Source organism: Cebus imitator, unplaced genomic scaffold (genome assembly GCF_001604975.1).
Source record: "Cebus imitator isolate Cc_AM_T3 unplaced genomic scaffold, Cebus_imitator-1.0 Scaffold331, whole genome shotgun sequence".
Taxonomy (NCBI): Eukaryota; Metazoa; Chordata; class Mammalia; order Primates; family Cebidae; genus Cebus; species Cebus imitator.
Window position 1 is genome coordinate 923,078 of NW_016107646.1, and position 25,455 is coordinate 948,532.

Consider the following 25,455-nt stretch of genomic DNA (forward strand, 5'->3'; position numbering starts at 1 on the left):
CTAGGGAAAATAGCATAGCAACTCAGTAACTCCCTTCTACCCTTACAAATCTATCTCATTCCACCTAAAAAAAAGAGAGTTGAAAATATAAAATATCCAAGGTTATAAATAATAACTAAAAAGTTATGGGATGTGTCCAGAAAAACACAAATCTCTGTTCAACACAAAGTACATACATTAGAAAAAATAACTAGAATATTTTAACCATTATTATATACAAGAGGGCAGACAGAGGTTGTCTTTCATGAAATCTGGATTGCATATGTCTGGCAAGGAAAAAAAAGATTAATAATATATCACAAAGCCCCACAACTAGTGATTCAAAATGAAAGCTTTCACTACTTACACCATATGTAAATATATATATATACACGCTGCTTATAATCTCTTGATCTGCAGAGAAAGAGAACTGATACTCTACTGTGAAAATGGTCAGTGGGTACACATTTTAAAATCCTTTCCCACATGAAAAGATTCCTGAAAAAGAGATCAGAAGACAACAGAAAAGCACTCAATATATATGGAGTTGTAAATCCAGTATGAAGCCGTATCTATTACACAAAGAAGGGACATGCAACAAAGTGATTAAGAAAGTCAAACATGAAATAGTCTAGTAACAAAAAGGCAAATAGAAACCCCAAAGAGCACTTTATTGAACAGAAATCCACACATATCAAAAAGATGTCTATTATTGACAATGATATATCAAGCTTTTAAGCTCCAAATAAATCTTAATAATCAATAATGAGAATTTGATACAAGGCAGAACATATACATATTTTTAAAACATAACAAACCAAACGTTTACCATAAACGCTATTACATGCAAGGTACTGATTCTAAGGGCACTTGGATAAAATATGCTAGTATATTTTGAATAGCCACTGCTTGATTCTTCTATTTATTTGGTTATTTTATTTATTTGTTTGTTTAATGAGATGAAGTCCCACTCTGTTGCCTATGCTGGAGTGCAGTGGTACAATCTAGGCTCAACGCAACCTCTGCCTCCTATGTTCAAGTGATTCTTGTCCATCAGTCTCCCGAGCAGCTGGGATTACAGATGCATGCCACCACACCAGGCTAATTTTTGTATTTTTAGTAGCGGGGGGGGGGCGTTTCTCCATGTTGGCCAGGCTGGTCTCAAACTCCTAATCCCAGGTGATCTGCCCACATCAGCCTTCCAAAGTGCTCGGATTACAGGTGTGAGCCACTGAGCCCTGCCACCACCACTTGATTTTATTAAACAAACTAACACTGTACCTAAAAATGTGAGGTCTATCTTATGGAATTTCTTCATTAACAACAATAATTCAAAGTACCAATGGTGAATACTAAGATTCTATCCTTGGTTCTATAGTCCTCTGCATTATTCTGCCCAAATACATCTGATAGATAATGTTCAAAACACAAAGACACTCTTATCTACGTAAGTGAGATGACAGATGAGGATGACAATGTCAAAAGCAAATATATATAGGGCCTTTTATGTGTCAGGTGTTATTCTGGCATTTAAAATACATGTAATCTTCAGAACAACTCAAGGAAGTAGGGTGGTCTTATCCCATTTATAAGATGAAGAAATTAAGTCAAAGAGAAGTTTAAAAACTTGCCCAAGTTCACAGAAGTAGTATGTAGCAGAGCCAGGATTCAAACCCACGCAGTATGGCTCCAGATTTTATGTTCTCAGCTCAACTGTAGCCATCAGCTATAATTCCAACCTTTCTTTCCATATAATCTATTTTACCTCTGTATGGTTCCATTTCTCATCTGGAAAATTGTTCAATGATAGTTCTTACCTCATAGAGTTCTTCAATCCTCATGAGGATTAAATGCCATAATCTACATAAGAATTTAGAAAAGTACTTGGCACATAAAAGTAATATATACATCTGTTATTATATCTACCAAATGTCTGTTACTGGAGTTGAGAACCATTGTTCTAAAACTGTAACAATCAGTGAGAATTTGCCAAGCAGAATAGTCTTAATGTGCCCTTTACACCAGTAACTAAAGGAAAACTGGACTTCCTGAATTATTTTCATTATAAAATAAGTCTACCGCCAGCCTTCAAGAAAATATACAAATCATTTAAGAGTTGCTCTCTTCAGTCGGGAATTTCTTCTCCATTAGTTTGTGTTCCCACACCCACCCAATATTACAGAAATAGATCTCATCATGGCTGAAAGTACATAGTGAAAATGTCACTTATATACTAAACTTAATGTTTATATAACTTTTAAGACACAAAATCTATGTGGTATTTTAGGCTGGATATGGTGGCTCATGCCTGTAATCCCAGCACTTGGGAGGCCAAGACAGGTGGATCACCTGAGGTCAAGAGTTAAAGACCAGCCTAGCCAATATGGTAAAACCCCATCTCTAGTAAAAATATAAAAATTGACCAGGCATGGTGGTGCACACCTGTAATCCCAGCTACTCAGGAGGCTGAGGCATGAGAACTGCTTAACCTAGGAAGCGGAGATTGCAGTCAGCCAAGATAGTGCCACTGCACTCCAGCCTGAGCAACAGAGCAAGACTCCATCTCAAAAAAAAAAAAAAAAAAAAAAACACCTGTGTGGTATTTTCATGTAATTCTCATCTACACAGCTGGATGCTGGATACTCTTGAATCAGAATACTACTCTCAGAGATTGGCTTCACCAAAGAGCTACAAAGTATGAAAACTGAAAGAACTATAGCCATCCTCTAACCCAGAGACTAACGCTGATCGACACTTAAATATGCTTCTATCAATAGTTTTCTGTTGTGACAACATTCTTGCACAGGCACACTATACAATTGTGCTGAGATGTCTCAAAAGTACGAAGGAGGAGGAAAACCACTGGACAGATCCTAGAGTACATATATATTCAACAATAAGAGATTATCAAATTACTCTTCAAAGCAGTTGTACTAATTTAAACTCCTAAGAGTATAATAGGATATAAAGTATATATAAGGCACAGGTGAGTATAATAAATTTGGGAGCATTTCTATGGAGATGGTCACAGCCAAGATCTGACAAAGAAGTGATCTACCAAGGAAACCCCAGAAGGATTCCAAGCTTAGAACCACAGAGTAGGGAGAACAAGAGTGAAAGGGAGTTCACTTTTTTACAGAAGCTGAAAAGAAGAAAATGAAACAAGAGTTGGCTCCTTGTCCCCAGTCTGCCCCTACTCCCATGTACATGCAGATTACATGAATTCTGGCATTTATCCCCAGATCAAAAAAAGGGGGGAAAGAGTTCCTCTCTAAAGGAATTCGATAAAAAACTTACTGTAGGCCCTTTCCCTTAAAAGCCAGCTCCCAACCCATTCACCCTAATATTATGCCTGTCAGTCAAAAGGCATTGTCCAGATGCTTACAATGAGACCTAATCAGGCTTCGAGCCCCAAGGGCAAGGCCAGAATAAATAAAACAAGGGTATCAATAACCCTAGAAGAAATAGAAATGATTCAGGAAACAGACAATAGCATTTTTTTAAAAATGTGTTATTCTTAAAGCAATTTCAAAACCTTTTCTATCCATGTCAGCATCAATATGTTATGGAAAAGGAATAATCAAAAGAGTTCTTGTAATTATAACTGCTGAAATAAAAAGTTCAGTTAGAAGAGTCAGAAAATAAAGCAAAAAAAAGCACCCCGCCTCCTCCAAATGCAAAAAGNAACAGTTAACAATTTCTATAAAGTTAGGTGGATTTAGTGAATATCATTCTTCCAAGAGAGAAGTAAAAAAATAAAAAATTTAAGAGGAAAACAAATTCAAATTCAGGAGATTCAACCTTTCAATAAAGAAAACTGAAATTTTCCAAAGCTGAAGACAGACAAGTGTTTATATATTAACAGGAACTACTGAATGGTGGCCATAACTATAATAAAAAGGACTCACATCTAGGCACATTCTTGTGAAATACCAGAAACGTCAAGATAAAAAGAAAAGTCCAAAAATTTCCAGAAGGGGAAGAAAACTAAAAATAAATAAGACTCTGACAGCCATTAGCAACACTAACTAGATGTTAGAAGATAAATGGAGGAGTCTCAAAGCTCTGAGAAAATTATTTTCACTGTAAAATTCTCCAGAAGCTATCGAGCAAGAATAAAAGCAAAATAAAGACATTTTCAGATATGTAAAGGCTCAAATAATAATTGACCTTATTTTTGTTTCATGAAGAAGACAGTTTAGGAAGAATACAAAACAAAGGTAAAAACGGGAAAATAGGATATATACTTTTTTTAAATGGTGACACTAACCAAGAGTCAAGTGAAAAAAAATTCCAAGGATACAGCTATAAAGCAGACCTCAAAGCAATGAGTCCACATTACAACAAGAAATCAGGAAGCACCAGGAAAATCTCAAAGAAGAATCACATACAACCCAGGAAACAGATATACTGAGTAAGAAGCTCAAAGATAATAGCAAAACGATAAAAGATGCATACACTGCTTTTCTTAAAGTAACAAAAAAAAAGAAAAGAAAAAACTCCAGGAAATAGAAAATCATATAACATGATCCTAACATAGATCCATCAGCCTAAAATGTGGCAGTGATTTTGAGCAACTGATTAAGGGCAAGAAAAGTAAATTCATTTAGACCACATGCTGGAAACATTCTCCTTTGGGTAACCTAGGGGTACAACTTTAGATATTTAGAGATAGAAATAAAACTTGAGCATATCATTGTTTCCTCTTCCAAGATGTTCCTTGCTCTCTCTACTCTGACTCATTCGTTTATTCGTTCTTCTTTCAATACATATTTACTGAGCACCTGTCCTAGAAGCTGAAGATAAAACGATGAACAAAATAAGAAAAATCCCTGCCTTTTTGAAGCTTATATTCAATAACCCCTACGGGTCCCCAACCCCTGGGTACTGGTCCATGGCCTGTTAGGAACTGGGCCACACAGCAAGAGGTGAGTGACAGGTGGATGAGCATTACTGCCTAAGCTCCACTTCCTGCCAGCTCAGCAGCAGCATTAGATTCTCATAGGAGCAAAAACCCTATTGTGAACTGCACATGCAAGGAATCTAGGTTGTGCACTCTTTACAAGAATCTAATGCCTGATGATCTGAGGTGTAACAGTTTCATCCTGAAACCATCACCCTCATCCGTGGAAAAATTGTCTTCCATGAAACCAATCCCTGGTGCCAAAAAGGTATCACTGTGCTAATGGATTCTCTCACCAATGCAACCTTTTCTAAATTGTTAGGTTATGTGTGTCTTCTTTTTCCTCCCAAAGAACTCGAACTCTTTCCAAAACAGAATTTGGATTTTTACATATCTTTTACCTCATCTAGTGTGTGAAGAATGCAAAACAGCAACATTTATTAGTTACTTGTACCTCTAGGGAAGGGCACTGGGCCTAAATCAATAAATGTGTTTTGAACCTTTCCATTCAACTAAAATGTAAATAAAACTGCTGTATCCAACCATTCTCACACTGCTATAAAGAACTACCTGAGACTGGGTAATTTAAAAGAAAAGGGATTTAATTGACTCCCAGTTCCACAGGCTGCACAGGAAGCACTGGAAGGGGAGGTCTCAGGAGATTTACAATCATGACGGAAGGGCAAAAGAGAAGCAAGCACTGAATTCACATGGTAGAGAGTGAGAGAGGTTGAAAGTGGAAGTGCTACACACTCTCATGAGAACTCACTACCACAAGAACAGCAAAGGGGAAATCCGCTCCCATGATCCAATCACCTCCCACCAGGTCCCTCCCCAAACACTTGGGTACAATTCAACATGAGATTTGGGTGGGGACATAGAGCTAAACCATATCAACTGCCAAATAAAATGTAAAGCACTATGCAATTATTACCTATTATTTAACAGAAGAGGACACTAAAGTCCCTGTCAGTTAAGTGATTTGCTCCAGACCATAAAACTAGTTTGTAGAAGAACCAAAACTAAAACCCATATTGCTGAAAGCCTGGATTCATGCCATTTCTACTATACTAGGATGAATGAAAACAAGTAGTCAAATCAAAAAATGGGCCTAAATGGGAGAGAATAACCTTAAGCATTTTCTTAGAATGTTTCTAGGTATACAATAAACATCTAAGACACAGACTCTATTTTTTCCATATGTCAAGACATAGCTTTACAATTATGTAAAAATCATTGGAAAGCCTCTAATCAAAAAATCTAACCTGTCTTTTAAGAGCTTCAATTTCACAGAGTTATGCATTTCTACTCTACAGTAAATGTTTCGAGATGTTTAATGGCATTTAACATGAATTGGTTTTCTAAAACTTTCCTCAGAAGGAAACCTTCAAAATTTATTACCACAAATATACTAAACTTTTCATTCTTTTTAAACTTGAAAACACTTAACTCCTCAAAAAAATAATGCTTATATTACCTTACACAAACAACAACAATATAAGCCTTTTCATGAGACACAGAAGGCCTATGGTTAAAATTATCAAGATATACATTTTTAAAGATAAGCAAAACATTAAACATAGACACATATATAACTTTTGTAAAAATCAGGAAACTAATGAAACATATCCTGGTATTTCACACATGCCAAGGTTACTAGTAAGCATACTTTTTATGGCTTGTCTTTGGTATATGACTGTATTTGTTCAGCAATCCACATTATTAATACCAAATAGTAGCCATGCAAATTATAACTTATCCACAAAAATATAACACTGAATTGAGAGGTAGGGTCATTTTATATTCACAGGATAAGAAGCCAAGAAATTGGCAGTTTCAGCTCAACATTTATCAAAGGTTTGTAGGTGCCAGTAGTTATTCTAGGCACTTGGAATATTTCAAGATAAATTTGTTAAAACTGCTACCCTTGAACAGTTTATAGCAGGGGAAAGGCAACTAGAACTCCTCTTCTCCCAAATACTAAAAGCTGACTAATTAAATGTAATTCCCAAGCACAGGATACCATGGCTATCTACAAAGAAGTTTCATCAAACTTAAAAGATAGTATAAAATACTGTGAAAAAATCAGTTACTAAATGTATATGATACCAGGATTTCAGCAGTGTTTGTGAGTCTGATCACAGAAATGAGAAATTTAAATCACATTATACTAATTTATAGAGCCCCAAATACTTAAAATCCAAAAGGACTCAATGAATACTAACCTAATAGTGATTTTTACTCACAATGTAGCCTGAGGAATCGGAGAAACTTTTTATCACCCACTAGCGATACAGGAGAGTTTGACCTTTTTCCTAATTCTAGTACCATTACCATTAATTACCATAATTCATTAACAGCTCAAGTGCCAACTCTGTGATCTGGCCCATGTTAAGTAAGCATTAGCACTTAAATAAACAAAATCTTTACATTTTACTACTCAGACTCAGTTACAATCACGAGGAATATGTGCTCTTTCTTTAAGAACGAATATGCAATAAAGGCCCAATTAGTCAATGAATTACTAAACAGACAACAAACTACCTGATAAAATAAGCAAATTTTCAAATAAGCAGTAACATTTTCAGCTGGGCCTTCATGGATGCAAATTCACTAGGCAAAGACTAGGGGTAGAGGTAACACTAAAAGAAGGGCAGAGGACGAGGCAAGTGCATACATACAATCACCAAAATATGAAGCTAGTTCTTATTCTAGAAACCAGTTCTTATTGTAACCCTGAAGGGGAAAATACCTGAAAAAAAAGTGACAAGTTATGAAACTGTACAGGTAGGAAGGAGGTAATATATAAACTCTGTTTATGTATCAGCCTAAAAAATCTGAACTTAAATGTTTTGTCTAAAAGTCCTATAATTTAATTGGATTTGCTCTTTCCTGTGCCTTTAATTTTCAATTTTCAAGGAAACATTTGATCAAAAACAGACAGCAGTCAATAATTCAGAACCAAAAACACTTTATCCCTAGTAAGATTTCTTTCAAAGACAAGCATAATTACACACACACACAAAATAGGCGGTTCTCCAAAACTTATTACTCTTGAAACAAATAAAAAGTTTAGAATCCATTGTTAACTCTCTAAATCATCACATAATTTTGTTTCTTCTCTATAATAAATGAAGCTCACTATATATAAATATGTACAAATAGAATATGCAAATTATACATAGTCAGACGAGATCCAAAAGTTTCTAATAATGTTATCTAAACTGTCCATTACTCTGAGAAAGCTATTAATATGGTTGAGATATGCAGTACATATATAATCTAACTATAAATTAAGCTCTCACTTCAAAACAAGATTATGCTGTCAGAGTAACATCCATCTGAGTTCACTTGAGCACCAATCCAACTTTGTTCTCAACCTCTACTTTATAGTTTTTATTAACAATTTAAAGATAAGCACAAAAACAAGACTCAGTGATCATGTTTTTACATCTGTTTTTAGATTTATAAAGGTTAAAGTTGTCAATAAATTTCTACATCCACAGATCATACATGAATTCATTTAAGTGAATGTAATAAGAAAACTCAATTCAAGGGCTTTACCAGACATACCCAAATGACTAAGAGTAAAAAGACATGCAAGCAAATGAGTAAACCAGTGTCTACAATGCTCAGTCCAAGGAACAGACCCCAAACACAAAGCATGAGTTTCAGAGACAAGATAAAACTCCTAAAAAGAGATTAAGAGAAAGAGCTGGGGCCCCAGGCAAGAATGATACAAAATGTCAAACAGGATCTTATTAACTGGATTACAAAAAAGGTATGTGTACAGAAAATAAATAAGCAAATGACTAGTAAAATCAAGGAACAGGGTCAGAGAAATACCAATGGCAAAAGCTGCTATGGTGAATAACAAAAATATATAAGACATAGCATTCTTGATACTACCATTAGCCGACTAAAAAATATAACAAAAAAAAAAGATCATTCATATTAGCAGTAAAAATGACAAAGCTCCTAGAAGCAAATCAAATTTAAAATGTATACAATTTTTTTTTTTTTTTTTTTTTGAGAAGGAGTTTTGGTCTGTCGCCCAGGCTGCAGTGCAGTGGTATAATCGTGGCTCTTTGCAACCTCTGTCCCCCAGGTTCAAGTGATTCTCCTGCCTCAGCCTCCCAAGTAGCTGGGATTATAGGCGCCCACCACCACACCCGGCTAATTGTTTTGTATTTTTAGTAGAGACGAGGTTTCGTCATGTTGGCCAGACTGGTCTCAAACTCCTGACCTCAGGTGATCCACCTGCCTCAGCCTTTCAAAGTGCCAGGATTACAGGCATGAGCCACCATGCCTGGCTGTACAATTTTCAAGGAGATTTAAAAATGCATTTAAACACATAAAAGAAGAACTGAACACAAAGATATTCTATGATCATGGACTGGACAATACCAGTCAACACAATTTATGAGTTAAATCCAATCACAAACCCAGCAAAACTTTTTGTGGAGCTTGACAACTTATTCTAAACTTATATGAGGCCAGGCATGGTGGCTCATGCCTGTAATCTCAACACTTTGGGAAGCCAAGGCAGGAGAATAACCAAAGGTCAGGAGTTCGAGATAAGCCTGGCCAAGGTGGCAAAACCCCATCTCTACTAAAAATATAAAAATTAGCTGGGTGTGGTGGCAGACACCTGTAATCCCAGCTACTCGGGAGGCTGAGGCAGGACAATCACTTGAACCTGGGAGGCAGAGGTTGAAGGGAGCCAAGATCACGCCATTGCACTCCAGCCTGGGCAACAAGAGCAAAATTCAGTCTCAAAAAATAAACTATAATATAAAATAAATTTAAAAATAAAACTTATATGAGAGATCAAGGAAAACAAAGACAAGGGAATTGCATCCCAAATATCAAACATGCCACCATACAATTAAGAACATATTTCTGTTGCAGAAGCAGACAAATAAATCTCTGCTAGAACAGACAGACCAAATATAGAGCTAAATATATATAAAACCTTAGTAGGACAGACGTATAAGCCAGTTAAAAAGGAATAGAAAATTGTGTTAGGACAATTAGATTTCCACACAGGAAAAAAAAATAATAATAAAAGTGCTGTATATCCCTGTCTCATATCATATATAGAAATAAACTCCAGCTAGATTAAAGAGGTAGGTAAAAAAACAGCCTTGCAAGACAAGACTGACACCATTCCGAAGTAAAACCACCGTAATGACAAGAGTTTGGCTCCAGCAGCAAGGTCTTTAAACAATGCCTGTAGCATAGATAACCCCTCATAAAGGTGTTTATCTAACCTCTCCAGTGGTCACGAGTAGCAAGAAAGTCTGAGGTGTAACCAGCTGCACATGTTTTACCAAAGGAGCTTGCTATATAAAGGATATTTAGGGTAGGGTGGATGTGGGAATACACCACCTCTTGGCCACCCAAAACATTATTTGTTAGTAAGTCTCTAATAAATGTTTCTTTATGGGAAACTGGATTTGTCAGCCTCTTTCTTCAGCCTCTCAGCTCCCTTGGCCTTTGGGGGTAGCTCTGCATATGTTTACTCATAGCGGAACAGAACTGCTAATAACAAAACTTACGCTATTAGGAAGAGTTCCATTTCTGGTCATGATAAACTAGATAATTCAGACCACTCTCCTGCTGAAAGAACTAAAATGTCTGGAAAAATACATTTAAAGGTCTATCTGATGGCTAATGAAGACAGAAGAGCAGTACCTTTTGTCTGAAAACAACATATAAGAAAAAAAGAAACAGGTGAGCCTAGCAATAAGGGCTGCTTTTCCTCAAGAGGCATCTATCAATTATGGAACTGAAGTCAAGAGGCTAAGAAGCAAAGCAGACCTCTGACTGACTTACAAGATGAGAAGCTTAATGACTGGAAATCAAAACCTACCAAGAAACTGAGAAGCCCTAGAATATCAAAGGACCATATCCTAGATGTAAAAGTGAATCAACTGTCAAAAGTACAGTCATGTGTCACTTGACAATATGGATACGTTCCAAAAAATACATCATTAGGCAATTTCACAGAATGTATTTACATAATGCTAGATGGCATAGCCTTTTGCTCCTAGGCTACAAACCTGTATGGCATGTTACTGTACAGAATGCTGTAGGCAGCAGTAACACAATGATACGTATTTGTGTATCTAAACATGTTCAAACATAGAAAAGATACAGTGAAAATATGATACTATAACCTTACGGGACCACCATTCTATATGCAGTCCATCATTGATGAAAACATCATTATAGAGCACTTAACTGTACTAAAGTCCAGATTCAAATGATCTCTAACCCTAATTAAAGTGATACAGGATTGCTAGTTCTAGCCATCAGTTAGAAACAAACAAAAACCTTAAGTAAAAGACATCATCATTCAGAAATTCAAATAAACTCTATCACATTTTATGCAATGTCTAGCACTCTATCAAAGGTAACCAGGCATAGACGAAAACAATAAAAAACAAGAGAAACAATATAAAACAGAAAGAGACCCACAGGAGAGTAACATTTAAAAGGTTAGCAGACAAAATTAGACTATAATTAATACATTCTAGGATATATGCCTAGGCAACAAAGTGAGACCCTATCTCTTCAAAAAAATTTTTAAAATTAGCCAGGCATGTTAGCACATGACTATGGTCCCACCTACTCAGGAAGCTGAGGTGGATGGATCACTTGACCCCAGGAGGTCAAAGCTATAGTGAGCCATGATCATACCACTGCACTCATGCCTGAGTGACAGAGCAAGAACCTGCCTCAAAAATAAAAATAAATTATGTTCTGGGATATAAAATACTACCAGATTTCTGTAATAAGATCTTTAAAAGGCTTAAAGGAATCACTAACCTAGAATTCTTTACCCAGCAATATACTGTTCAGAAATGAAGAGAGGGGTCAGGCATGGTAGCTTACACCAGTATTCCCAGCACTATGGGAAGCCAAGGCAGGAGAATTGCTTAGGACCAGGAATTGAAGACCAGCCTGGGCAACATAGCTAGATCCCATCTCTACAAAAAAACATTCGTTTTAATTAGCAAGGCATGGTGGCATGCTCCTGAAGTCCTAGTTACTCAGGAGGCTAAGGCTGGAAGATCCCTTGAGCCTAGGAGTTCAAAGTTGCAGTGAATTGTGATCACACCATTGCATGCCAGCCTGGGCAAAAGAGTGAGAACCTGTTTCAAAAAAGGAAAACAAGAAGTAAAATAACATTTTCACCAAAAAAAAAAAAAAAAACACACACACACACACACACGAGAGAGAGAGAGAGAGAGAGAGAAAAAAGAAAAAAAAAAAAAAACAATAGATCTTGTCATCACCATGCCCACACATAAGGAAATACTAAAGGACATTCTTTAGGCAACCAAGAAATCCAGAAAGAAATAAAGAACAATAAAAAGCATACATAGATGAGTAAATATAAACATCTGTGATATAAAATAACAATATAAAATAACAAGAATTACCTGTGCTATTTAAAATGTATACAGAATTTGAAGAAACAAAGTGTATCACAAAAAACAAAAGACCATACAAGCTCTTAAAAACAAATTGACATATTCTTAGGAAAAGATTGTGTTATGACCATGAAAACAATTACTAGAGTGAGTTTTCCCCTGTTTAATCAAAGACAACTGTTACACTGGTCACATTTTTGAAAGCCAGTCAATCAGAAATAGCCATGCTTCTGAAATTCAGATAATCAAGAGTATCTCTCCAGTGAACAGATGCTTACAATGTGAAATACTTTCTAAATGAAATTATACATATCCTTGTATTACTAACCTTAACAATAATGGTACTCTTTACAGATAATAAATAAATGAAGAAAAATGTTCTTGCATTAGAAAAGAAAGATATAAATATTCCTGTGATTTAATAGGAGGTGTCATCAAGGCAACACTCAGAAACAATAAACCTACAGCTCCTGATCAATCTCTTGTGCAGCTCTGGGTTCCTTTTCATAAATGGATATTAGACTCTTACCATGCCACCCCAGAACCCAGGGTACCTGTTGTGTGACACTATTCCAAGTGTACAACTCCCCAACATGCTAGTGGACTATGTCTTAAAACAAAGAATATGAACAGGTAAAATCTTCCCTTTGACAACTGATGAAGAGTTTTCTGAAGATAATGATCTCATCTATACCTATCTTTAAAAACTATAGTATACCTTCACGGTTGTAATTATTGGCAACAAGAATTAAACTACTTGGATCAAACACTTCACATCTACTCAAAATCGTAACATTAATACTTAAAACCAAGAAAACAGAGAGGTTTAAAATTTTCCATTTCACACGCTTTTACTTCATATTCCTACTTGATAACTTTAAATACCAAATGCACTGAGTTTAGCCCTGAAATAATTTTAAAATACTTCTCTAAATGGAATACAATTATTTTCCACTGAAACATTGTTCCGACACTCACGAGTTATCTGATTTACATAAACGCTAGTTAAGCGTCATAGAAATTCTAAAACATATAATTAGAATGTCACAGATCACTTAATCTAGTCTGTCAAAACAGGGATTATTTCAATTTCTGTTTCGCTTCCCTTAAAAGAAATCCTATTTACCTTCTTTTCCTTAACAGATAAAAAGAAAATAGTAAATTAAACTTACAATGTACTTCCGAAATCAAACTTTAAAATGATTCTGGTTAGCCACAAACTGACTGAAGCAGTTAACAATTTTTCTGAATGTATTTTACTGAAACATGGCTGACAATATATAGCAATGTTACTAATATAGAATTACAAATTATTTCACTGATTACTCTTCTTATTCAAGAAAAAAAGGTCACTTTGGTCCATACGAATTGTCCAAATAAACTAGATGCATTACTAAGGTAAACAATCCTGTAAATAGCACTTCTACTTATAGAGTTAAAACAACCATAAAAAGCTTTTATGAAACAATACATTTCACTAAGCTAAATTTATAGAAATATGTATATTTCTATCACTTTCACACATCCTGACAATATTTGCGAAAATACAAAAATGTTTTCAATTATTTTTTAAAATTCAGAAACATGTAATTTCTTCAAATATTACCAGCCATAAATTATAATATAGAAAATTTAAGTAAATACTATGAATATCATAAACTTTAAATAAAATTCTAGCCATAATTTATAAAACTCATATTGTTAAACAACACATATACACTATTCCAAATGAAGAAGAGACGTACTCCGTGACACACCAAAAATTATCCTAATAAATAAATTAATCATGTAGTTCCTAAATCTGTCACAGAAAGATATGTGGCTGGTTCTCACACCTCCTTCTAGATATCTTTACACCGCTTAAAATCTTTTCTTTTTTCGCTATTTTCTTTCTAACAAAATACCAACTAGTCAGATTCTAAAACATGATCTTTAGAAATGAGATTAGCAAAACAATTTTAAAATACTTACTGTCTTGTTTCGTAATCTAATTATGTCTGAGACAGAGCCAGCGCCACAGTACTCCATAACAATCCAGAGGTCTGTATTCTTAAAATAACTGCCATAGTACTTTACAACATATGGGCTAAAGGAAAATATATAAACAATTAAATTTAGTTAATTCTCAACAGAATTTTTTTATTAATGCCAATACAAAGTATTTTCAACATTTCATAATGTTCCAGTAAGATAAATAAGTAAATTTCTGTTGTACAACAAATTCTCAATATCTAGAGTTCACCAACTATGCATAATTAGGCTTTAATTCATGGATAAATTTAATGGGATTACAAAACAGAAGAGGCCCAAATGTTTTGAGTGATTCTGAAGAAAATAAGACTTCATTCTGGCAAAGAACTTACTACTTAACATGAGGAATAAATGAAAATTTTTCCCTTTAACTAAAGCATTTTAAACATAAGTCTTCTAAAGGATTTTGCATTCAGTCAAATATTAATCAACTTTAAAATAATCTACATTTCAATGATATCAAAAAAGAATTATTTTAAATTTTCTTTCATTCTGGCTTTTGAAAATTCTAGAGAAAAAATTATAAATTTTTCTGCTTTAATTTATAGATTTAAAATATTAGCAATTTAATTTCTAAACTGAAGTCTTTATGTTTTCCAGAGGAGAATAAACTATGTTTATAGTCAAGTTGTCTTCAGAAATATTTAAAGACAGGTAAATGACCATCAGCAGTAATATTTCTTATGAATAAATTACATATATTGATGTATGAGAAATCTTACCTATCTCAAAGAGGCAGAATACCATAGTCACAAAATACATAAAGATAGAAAATATAAGACAGCAGAAACTAAACAGAACACAACTTAAATGCTACAAGAGCTCAAATGAGGAAATAACATTAGAATCATCCAAAGAGAACTTTGTGGAGGAAGTGAGATTTGAATGAGATTATGAAAGAAAAGTTTAAACTCCAAAGTGTAGATAGAGAAGGGGGTAAGAATATTCTAGAAAAGAGATAGGCCATGAACAAAGGTACACAAATAGGGAAAAACCAAGTATGACACGTAAGAGGACAACTTGTTCGAATAACTACTTCTATCTAGTAGTAGCTACAATCAAAAACAGTAGTTATTTTGCTAGGCACCAATGTAAGATAAATAAGACATAGAAACAAATAGGGGGAAAAAATTGAAAGTATGATAAAAGAACATGTAGAGACTCTACCAACTGTGGAAGTTAAGAAAAGACTGTCAGGGAAGACTTCTTAGTATAGCCTTTAAAATTTTAGCCATGCTCTGACATTGAGGCAGTAACAAATAGCCTACCATGCAAAACAAAAACAAACAAACAAAAAAAAAAACCCAGGACCAGATGGATTCACAGCTGAATTCTAGCAGATGTACAAAGAAGAGCTGATACCATTCCTGCTGAAACTATTCCAAAAAACTGAGGAAAAGGGAATGCTCCCTAACTCATCCTATGAAGCCAGCATCATTCTGGTACCAAAACCTGGCAGGGATACAACAAAAAAAGAAAACTTTAGGCCAATATCCTTGATGAACACCAATGCAAAAGTCCTCAACAAAACATTAGCAAACCAAATCCAGCAGCTTATAAAAAACCTTACCCACCATAATCAAGTAGGCTTTATCTTTGGGATACAAGGTTGGTTCAACATACACAAATCAATAAATGTGATTCATCACATAAACAGAACTGAAAGATGAAAACCACATGATTATCTCAATAGACACAGAAAATGTTTTCAATAAAATTAAACATCCATTCATGTTAAAAGCTCTCAATAAACTAGGTATTAAAGGAACATACCTCAAATAGTAACAGCCATATATGAAAACCCCACAGCCAACATTATACTGAATGTGAATTAGTTGAAAGCATTCCCTTTGAAAACCAGCTTAAGACAAAGACGCACTCTCTCACCTCTCCTATTCAACATAGTATTGCAAGGCCTGGCAAGGGCAATCAGGCAAGGGAAAGAAATAAAGGTCATCTAAATAGAAAGAGAGGAAGTCAAACTATCCCTGTTTGCAGATGACATGATCCTATATCTAGAAAACCCCATAGCCTCAGCCCAAAGGCTTCTTAAACAACTTCAGCGAAGTCTCAGAATACAAAAACAATGTGCAAAAATCACTAGGATTCCTACACACCAGTAACAGTAAAGCGAAGAGTCAAATCAGGAACTAACTCCCATTCACAACTGCTACAAAAAGAAAAAAAAACATTGGATGACAGCAAACTAGGGAGGAGAAAGATCTCTACAAGGAGAACTATGAAACACCGCTCAAAGAAATAAGAGATGACATAAAGAAATGGGAATACATTCCATGCTCAGTGATAGGAAGAATTAGTATCATTAAAATGAGGTCAGGCACAGTGGCTCATGTCTGTAAACCCAGCACTTTGGGAGGCTGAGGCGGGTGGATCACTTGAGGTCAGGAGTTCGAGACCAGCCTGGCAAACATGGTGAAACCCCTTTCTCTACTAACAATATAAAAATTAGCTGGGCATGGTGGCACATGCCTGTAATCCCAGTTACTTGGGAGGCTGAGGCAGGAGAATCACTTGAACTTGGGAGGTGCAGGTTGCAATGAGCCAGGATAGTGCTACTGGGCAACAGAGCAAGACTCCATTTCAAAAATATATATATATATATTTACACATATACACACATATATCATTAAAATGGCCATACTGCCCAAAGCAATTTATAGATTCAGTGCTATTCTTATTAAAACTGCCATTTGAGATTCTGCACAGAACTAGAAAAAACTATTTTGAAATTCACATGGAACCAAAAAAGAGCCTGAATAGCCAAGGCAATCCTAAGCAAAAAGAACAAAGCTGGAGGCATCATGCTACCTGACTTCAAACTATACTACAGGGCTACAGTAACCAAAACAGCATAGTAATGATACAAAAAAAAGACATATAGATTAAGGAAACATTATAGTGAACCCAGAAATAAGACCGCAATACTACAAATATGTGATCTTTGACAAACATGACAATAACAGACAGCGGAAAAAGGATTACTTATTCAATAAATGATGCTGGGCTAATTGGCTAGCCATATGCAGAAGACTGAAACTAGACCTCTTCTATATCACGTACAAAAATTAAACTCAAGATGGATTAAAGGCTTAAATGTAAAACCCCAAACTATAAAAACCCTGGAAGATAACCTAGGCAATACCATTCAGGACATACACATGGGCAAAGATTTCATGACGAAGACACCAAAAGCAATAACAAAAGCAAAAATTGGCAAATGGGATCTAATAAAACTTCTGTACAGCAAAAGAAACTTGAGAGGCCGGGCGCAGTGGCTCATGCCTGTAATCCCAGCACTCTGGGAGGCCAAGGCGGGCAGATCACAAGGTCAAGAGATTGAGACCATCCTGTCCAACATGGTGAAACTCTGTCTCTACTAAAAATACAAAACTTAGCTGGGCATGGTGGCACGCGCCTATAGTCCCAGCTACTTGGAGGGCTGAGGCAGCAGAATTGCTTGAACCCCTGAGGCGGAGGTTGCAGTGAACCGAGATCGTGCCACTGCACTCCAGCCTGGTGCCTGGCGATGGAACAAAACTCTGTCTCAAAAAAAAAAAAAAAGAAAGAAACTATCAAGAGAGTAAACAGACAACCTACAGAATGAGAGAAAATTTTTGAATAAACTATGCATCCAACAAAGGTCTAATATCCAGCAGCTATGAGTAACTTAACCAGATCTACAAGAAAAATAAAACAACCCCATTAAAAAGTGGGCAAAGGATATGAACAGACACTTTTCAAAAGAAGACCTACATGTGGCCAACAAGCCCTGCATGAAGAAAAGCTCAACATCACTGGTCATTAGAGAAATGCAAATCAAAATCATAATGAAATACCATGTTACACCAATCAGAACGAATATTATTAAAAAGTCAAAAAAAAATAACCGATCCTGGTGAGGCTGTGGAGAAAAATGAATGCTTATACACTGTTGGTGAGAGTGTAAATTAGTTCAACCATTGTGGAAGACAGTGTGGCAATTCCTCAAAGACCGAGAGACAGAAATGCCATTCAACCTAGCAATCCCATTACTGGATATATACCCAAAGGAATATAAATTGTTCTATTATAAAGCACATGCATGCTTATGTTCACTGCAACTAGCACTCTTCACAATAGCAAAGACATGGAATCGACCTAAATGCCCATGAATGATAGACTGGATAATGAAAATGTGGTACACACACGCCATGGAATACTATGCAGCCATAAAAAAGAACAAAGTCATGTCCTTTGCAGAGACATGGATGGAGCTGGAGGCCACTGTCCTTAGGAAACTAACACAGGAACAGAAAACCAAATACCACATGTTCTCACTGATAAGTGGGAGCTAAACGATGAGAACACATAGACACACAGAGCGAACAACACATACTGGGGCCTATCAGAAGGTGGAGGATGAAAAGAGGGACAGGATCTGGAAAAATAACTAATGGGTACTAGGCTTAATATCTGGGTGATAAAATAATCTGCACAACAAATCCCCATGACACAAGTTTACCTATGCAACAAACCTGCATATGTACCCCTGAACTTAAAATAAAAGTTAAAAATAAATAATAATCGGTCATTTAAAATATAAAACTTTAAAATTTTTCTGTTATAATTAAATTTTATATTAATAACAAAGGCAAGAAATACAAAACACAAAAAAATTGATTATGTCTTGAAGTCTAAGGTAGAAAAGAGTGGTTAGAGCTGAAGGGCCTAAATCCAATTCTGTTTTATTCCTCCATTACCTCTTACACAGACTTGCTTCCCACTGGTCTCTTTGTCACAGTTTTCTCCCCACTTCGAATCTATGCTACATACAGTCGACAAGGTAACTTACTTTAAAACAAATGTAAAATAGCTGATCATTCTGCTCCTCTAGTTAAACAAAAATACTCCAATAACTCTCCATCATCCAAAGGAAAAGGTCTTATCTGTTTCATATCACACGTAAGTTCTTTCAAAGTCTACCGTGTACCCATATCTCTGATCACTCTCTATCTCATACCTTAAATTTCCAGGCATATTTAGCTTTGCTAGGTCTTGGGAATGGAAAGTATGTATTAGGAGTTCATAAATGAACCATTTAAGAAAAGTGCTTGTTTACAAACAAATGAAATTAAATACAGTCTTAGAACTTCAATATATGGGAAACATAAAAACAAACTTTCTTTACATGTACTCCTTTGAGGTACTGAGCCTATGTGGAAAGTTTTACAGGGAGTAGTGTTCCTACACCTGGCTGTGCATCAGAACCACCTGTGACCCAAGCACATACCCCTTTGAGGTTCTAATTCGGTAGGTTTTTAAAAGCTCTACCAGTGACTCTGATACAGACTCAGAGTTAAGCTTCACTCCACCAGTGGATAGACTGCATATCCTTCAGAAAAAAAAAATTCTTTTTTTTTTTTTGAGATAGAGTCTCACTCTGCCACCTAGGCTAGAATGCAGTGGCACCATCTCGGCTCACTGCAGTGTCTGCCTCCCGGGTTCAAACAATTCTCGTCCCTCACCCCCCAAGTAGCTGGGATTACAAGCCTGTGTCACTACGCTCAGCTAATTCTGGTAGTTTTAGTAGAGATAGGGTTTCACCAGGTTGGTTAACCACAACCTCTACTTCCTGGGTTCAAGCGATTCTCCTGCCTCAGCCTCCCGAGTAGCTGGGATTACAGGTGTGTGCCACCACACCTGGCTAATTTTTTGTATTTCTACATACTCACTTTAATCCAAGCCACCAACATCTTTTAAAATGTATACTTTATTATTACCGCATATCATGAGGCCAACAGATCAGGAGACTATTGCTATTGAAAAGATATACTGCTATACGTACAGCTCCCAAGAGGAGGAGGTATGCTATGTCACAGGGGGGCTCCACAGGGACAATTAGGAGGGTTAGTTAGGAGGCAGAGAAAGTGAGCGGAGGGAAAGTGGGCAAGAAGCTTTATGTGGTTTCTATGGGAGAGAACAGTTGAGACAGGGTAAAACAGGTTTAGGATTGGCTACTTTGAGTATTTCAAGTGGGTTCTGGGGCATAGGGTTTTCTCTGGTTGTCTGGTACCTAGCCCTGGGGCAATGTGGGCAGGAGAAAAGTTGACCCTAGAGTGTGACCATGGAGGTGGTGAGGTGTTTGGAGTCTACATAGGTTGATGTGCATATGAAAGATATCCTCACATGGGAGTTAGTTTGCTGTCTCTAGGAATTAGCTAACCCTGAGAAGGGCAGTCACTTCAGTTTTAGCAAGGTCCCAGATATCAAAGCATTAAGGATACAGAAAATAAAAAGATATGCTTAATACAATCTCCTGCATGGACTAACATCACTTTTTAATTGGTCTCCCTATATTCACATGTGCTTCCCTACAATCTAGCTTTCATTCAGTAGCCACAGAAACCTTCAAAGTATAAATTATAACACGTTATTCCTTTACTTAAAATTCTTCACTGATCTTTTTTTCTTGTATATCAAACAAAGCCCATTCTCTTTACCTTTGTTTTGAGGCCCTTCATGGTCAGGCTTCTGCCTACATATGCAATGCCATTATGTTCTACTCATATGTGGAATCTGCCTCAGAAACAGTGTTCAAATTGCATCTTACCTAGAAACAACAGGTAAGAGTGTAGCATGCTCTGACAGAAGCTGGGGGGTGCTCAGGGACATGCTGAACAGGCCAGGAGGAAATGCTCTATTCTGCCATTAAGAGTTGTCTCTTCCCTTTGCTCAGCAAACCTAACTCATCAATCAGGACTCAGCTTAGGTATGACCTCCCTGGGAAAGCTTTCCCTGAATCCCCAAACATGAGGTGTCAGGTATCTCTTCCAACCCACACAGTTCCCCATATCTATCCCATCACAGCTCTTACCACATTGTGTTATTAAAACAGCCTACCCATTCAACTCTCTCTTCCAGCTAAGTGAAAGTCTCTCTAAAGCCTGAGACCCATTCTTTGTTATATCTCTTCTGAGAACACATCAGGGCTAGACTTAGGAGTAGGTGGTACTCAATATATACTAGTTGAATGAGTAAAAAGGGGATAAGTGTGTGCTCTGAGTCGTAAAAATGTATTTCTCTTTGTTTAGATATGAAAAGTTCCTTCTCCGGCATATAAGCACCAGGAGGGTAGGGGCTATGTCGATTGTGGTTCCTTCATATCCACATTACCTAGCACATAGTATTGCTAACCAGCTGTTGCCTCATGCCTTGAGAGTGCTTCATTATGAACTGTTGGAATCTTTTTATAGGCATTGCTTTCTTCAACACTGGCCCTGGAGTAGGGTAAATGTGGGTTCTTAATTGCATCTCAGTTACTAACTAGCAGCGTGATCTTGGGCAATTCATGTAAAAGCTCTAGGTGTCATTTTCTATACCTGCAAAATTGTTTTTAAATATGCTTTAGCACTATAAGACTTTTCCTTAAATAAAAATTTCAGGAGTCCCCTATATTAAAAATAAATAAATAAATAAAAGCAATAATGAGGTACTGATTCTACTCCATTCTTCAGTAAAGGAAACAACCCTAAAAGTACCTCCTTAGAGCAGAGTATGATTGGAAAAAACACTAAACTAGCTGACCCACAAAAGTGTAGTCTAGCACTAACATTCTACAATTTATCTACATATCTACAACCCTCTGATCTTTGACAAACCTGTCAAAAACAAGCAATGGGGAAAGAATTCCCTATTTAATAAGTAGTGTTGAGAAAACTGGCTAGCCATATTCAGAAAGCTGAAACTAGATTCCTTCCTTATACCTTATACAATTTACTCCAGATTAAAGATTTAAACATAAGACCTAACACCATAATAACCCTAGAAGAAAACCTAGGCAATACCATTCTGGGCAAAGGCACATGCAAGGACTTCATGACTAAAACACCAAAAGCAATGCCAACAAAAGCCAAAATAGAGACAAATGGGATCTAACTAAACTTAAGAGCTTCTGCACAGCTAAAGAAACTATCATTAGAGTGAGCCAGCAACCAACAGAATAGCAAAAAAAATTTGCAATCTACCCATCTGACAAAAGGCTAATAATCAGAATCTACAAAGAACTTAAACAAATTTACAAGGGAAAAAAAATCAAAAAGTGGACAAAGGATATGAACAGACACTTCTCAAAAGAAGACATACAGCCAACGAACATAAGAAAAAAGCTCATCATCACTGGTCATTAGAGAAATGCAAATCAAAACCACACTGAGATACAATCTCATGCCAGTTAGCATGGCGAATATTAAAAAAATCAGGAGACAACAGATGCTGGAGAGGATGTGGAAAAATAGGAACACTTTTACACTGTTGGTGTAAATTCGTTCAACCATTGTGGAACCAGAAATATCACTTGACCCAACAATCCCATTACTGGGTACATATCCAAAGGATTATAAATCATTCCATTATAAAGACACATGCACACGTACGTTTATTGCAGCACTGTTTACAATAGCAAAGACTTGTAATCAACCCAAATACCCATCAATGATAGACTGGACAAAGAAAATGTGGCACACATACACCATGGAATACTATGCAGTCATAAAAAAGGATGAGTTCATGTCCATTGCAGGGGCATGGATGAAGCTGGAAACCATTCTCAGCAAACTGACACAAGAACAAAAAACCAAACACTGCATGTTCTCGCTCATAAGTGCTTGCTGATCAATGAAAACACACAGACACAGGGAGGGGAACATCACACACCAGGGCCTGTCCAGGGGTGGGAGGGGGCTAGGGGAGGGATAGCAGAGGGTGGGGGGACTGGGGAGGGATAACATTAGGAGAAATACCTAATGAAGACGACGGGGGATGAATTCCACAAACCACCGTGGCACATGTATACCTATGTAACAAACCTGCATGGTCTGCACATGTATCTCAGAACCTAAAGTATAATAAAAATAAATAAATATTTATTTACTAAATGTCTACTCTGTACCTGGTACTGAACTGGGCACTGAACATTCAGCAATAAACAAAGCAGATGGGCTCCCTTCGATGTTTATGCCAACATGCAGTATTCAGTCCATTATTAAATATTCACTTAAAATGAACAAAAAAAAAGATTAAAATACCCCCTTTGGTCTTTTTATTGAGTGTAGAAAGCAAGACAATTTACCAAATTCCCAAATAGCTGAATGTATTAAGGAAATAGTTAAATTTCAGAACCACACATCTCATTTTCCCTAACCAAAATTTCAGTGCATTATGTGGGAATTTTTCAATTCATACTGTTTTCTTCCAATCGTTTTTATGCTAATTTCTTTTTTTTTTTTAAGAAAGAGGGAAAGAAAGAAAGAGAAATAATTTAAAAAAAAAAAAAAAAAGAATGAAGGAGAGGAAGAAAGAGGAAGAGGAAGTGGGAGAGAGAACAGGGGTGTTGCTTTATTGCCCGGGGTAGAATGCAGTCTAAAAATGGGTATGCCTTAATTGTGTTTAATAATAGAGACATAAAAAATTTCTAATTTCTTAACAACACGTTTACATTAATACTAGTAATTGGTAGCTAAAATCCAAGTTTGTCCCTGTAATTTTCTATTTTTTTTTTTAAAGACGGAGTCTTACTCTGTCAGCCAGGCTGGAGAGCAGTGGCGCGATCTCAGCTCACTGCAACTTCTGCCTCCCAGGTTCAAGTGATTTTTCTCCCTCAGCCTCCCAAGTAGCTGGAATTACAAGCGCTCACCACCATGTCCAGCTAATTTTTGTATTTTTAGTAGAGACGGAGTTTTGCCATGTTGGCCAGGATGGTCTCTAACTCCTGACCTCAGATGATGGGCCCGCCTCGGCCTCCTAAAGTGCTAAGATTACAGGCGTGAGCCACCATGCACAGCCCTAATTTATTTTTTACTTGCCCTATCTTTTAGCATTTTAGGGTCTTTTAACCAACTAATTTTTTGATCCTTTGCAACTTCATACTTACAATATATATTTGACAGCAAAATCTAAAAGGCAGAAACCATTTTTCACTAATATTTGCTTCGCCATTTATTTTGTTCAACAAATATTTGAGAAGTACCTCAAATAAAGAATTCTAGCACTTTTATACCACTTTATAGCAGAATGGGCAAGGTATTCTGCTATAAAGTGGTTACAAAAGTTCTTGAATTCTATTCCCATTACCTTCCCATTGTATTCTTTACTTTTCTTTCCCTTTCAAAGCTTAAAGTGCATAACAAGAATAAGTATCTGATTTCCCTGGGGTTCCTTCAATCTGTAATGTTCTTCCTCATACTCCTCATACATACCATACCCACTCATTCATTCATCAAAATGCACAATGCTAGGCACTGAACAGGTGCTAATAAAAAAATACAGATGATTGCTTTTCTTAAGGAATGAAGAGAAGAACAGAGATAGATAATGATGACATTTCAGAAGGAAAATCTACAAGACTCAGTATCATCAGAAGTATCACAAAAAGGAATAAAAAATGACTCTCAGTCTTGTTAAAAGACTAAGTAGATGATGATGCCTTTGACACATAGGAATTTGAAAGGCTTGTCTGGAATGTTTAAAACTGGTTTTAGAATGTTAAATGTGTAATTCCCTCTGGATATTCTAGTTGAGTTGCCCAAACAGAAATTATTAAATAGAAGTATTCATTAGTATCTGAGTAACCATTATGTGGCAGGATCCAAGAACAATGAGTAAAATACAATCCCCAAACTCAAGGAACTTAAGACTCAGATGATAGAGAATACAAGTAAGCAGGCACTCGAAAGAGAAACTCAGGTAAGAGACTGGAGGTGTAACTAGTACTAGCTGGAACATGAAGGACCCTGTAAGCCACTCTTCGGAGGCTGGATTTAAGAAGGCAATCGTGAGCCACAGGTTTTAAACAGGGAATGCTTGATTAGATTTGCATTTTAGAAAGAACACTCTAGCTTCAACGAAAATAATGGGTTGGAGGAGGCAAAAAATGAAAGACGAAGTGAACAAATAAGAAACTGGTGCAGAAATCCGAGCAAGAGTTGACAGGTTCCCGGTGGCTCAAGCCTGTAATCCCAGCACTGTGGGAGGCCGAGGCGGGTGGATCACGAGGTCAAGAGATCGAGACCATCCTGGTCAACATGGTGAAACCCCGTCTCTACT

At 36.4% G+C, this 25,455-nt stretch overlaps 1 protein-coding gene across 2 annotated transcripts in view; it reads right to left on the reverse strand.

Moving 5' to 3' along the window:
• Window positions 1-25,455, reverse strand: part of STK3 (serine/threonine kinase 3) — a 346,273-nt gene that overhangs the window by 266,731 nt on the left and 54,087 nt on the right. For both annotated transcript variants that reach the window (XM_017505001.2, XM_017505002.2), the window contains exon 4: window positions 14,296-14,410. In XM_017505001.2, coding sequence (XP_017360490.1) covers window positions 14,296-14,410 — 115 coding nt within the window. The remainder of the gene's footprint in view (window positions 1-14,295; window positions 14,411-25,455) is intronic.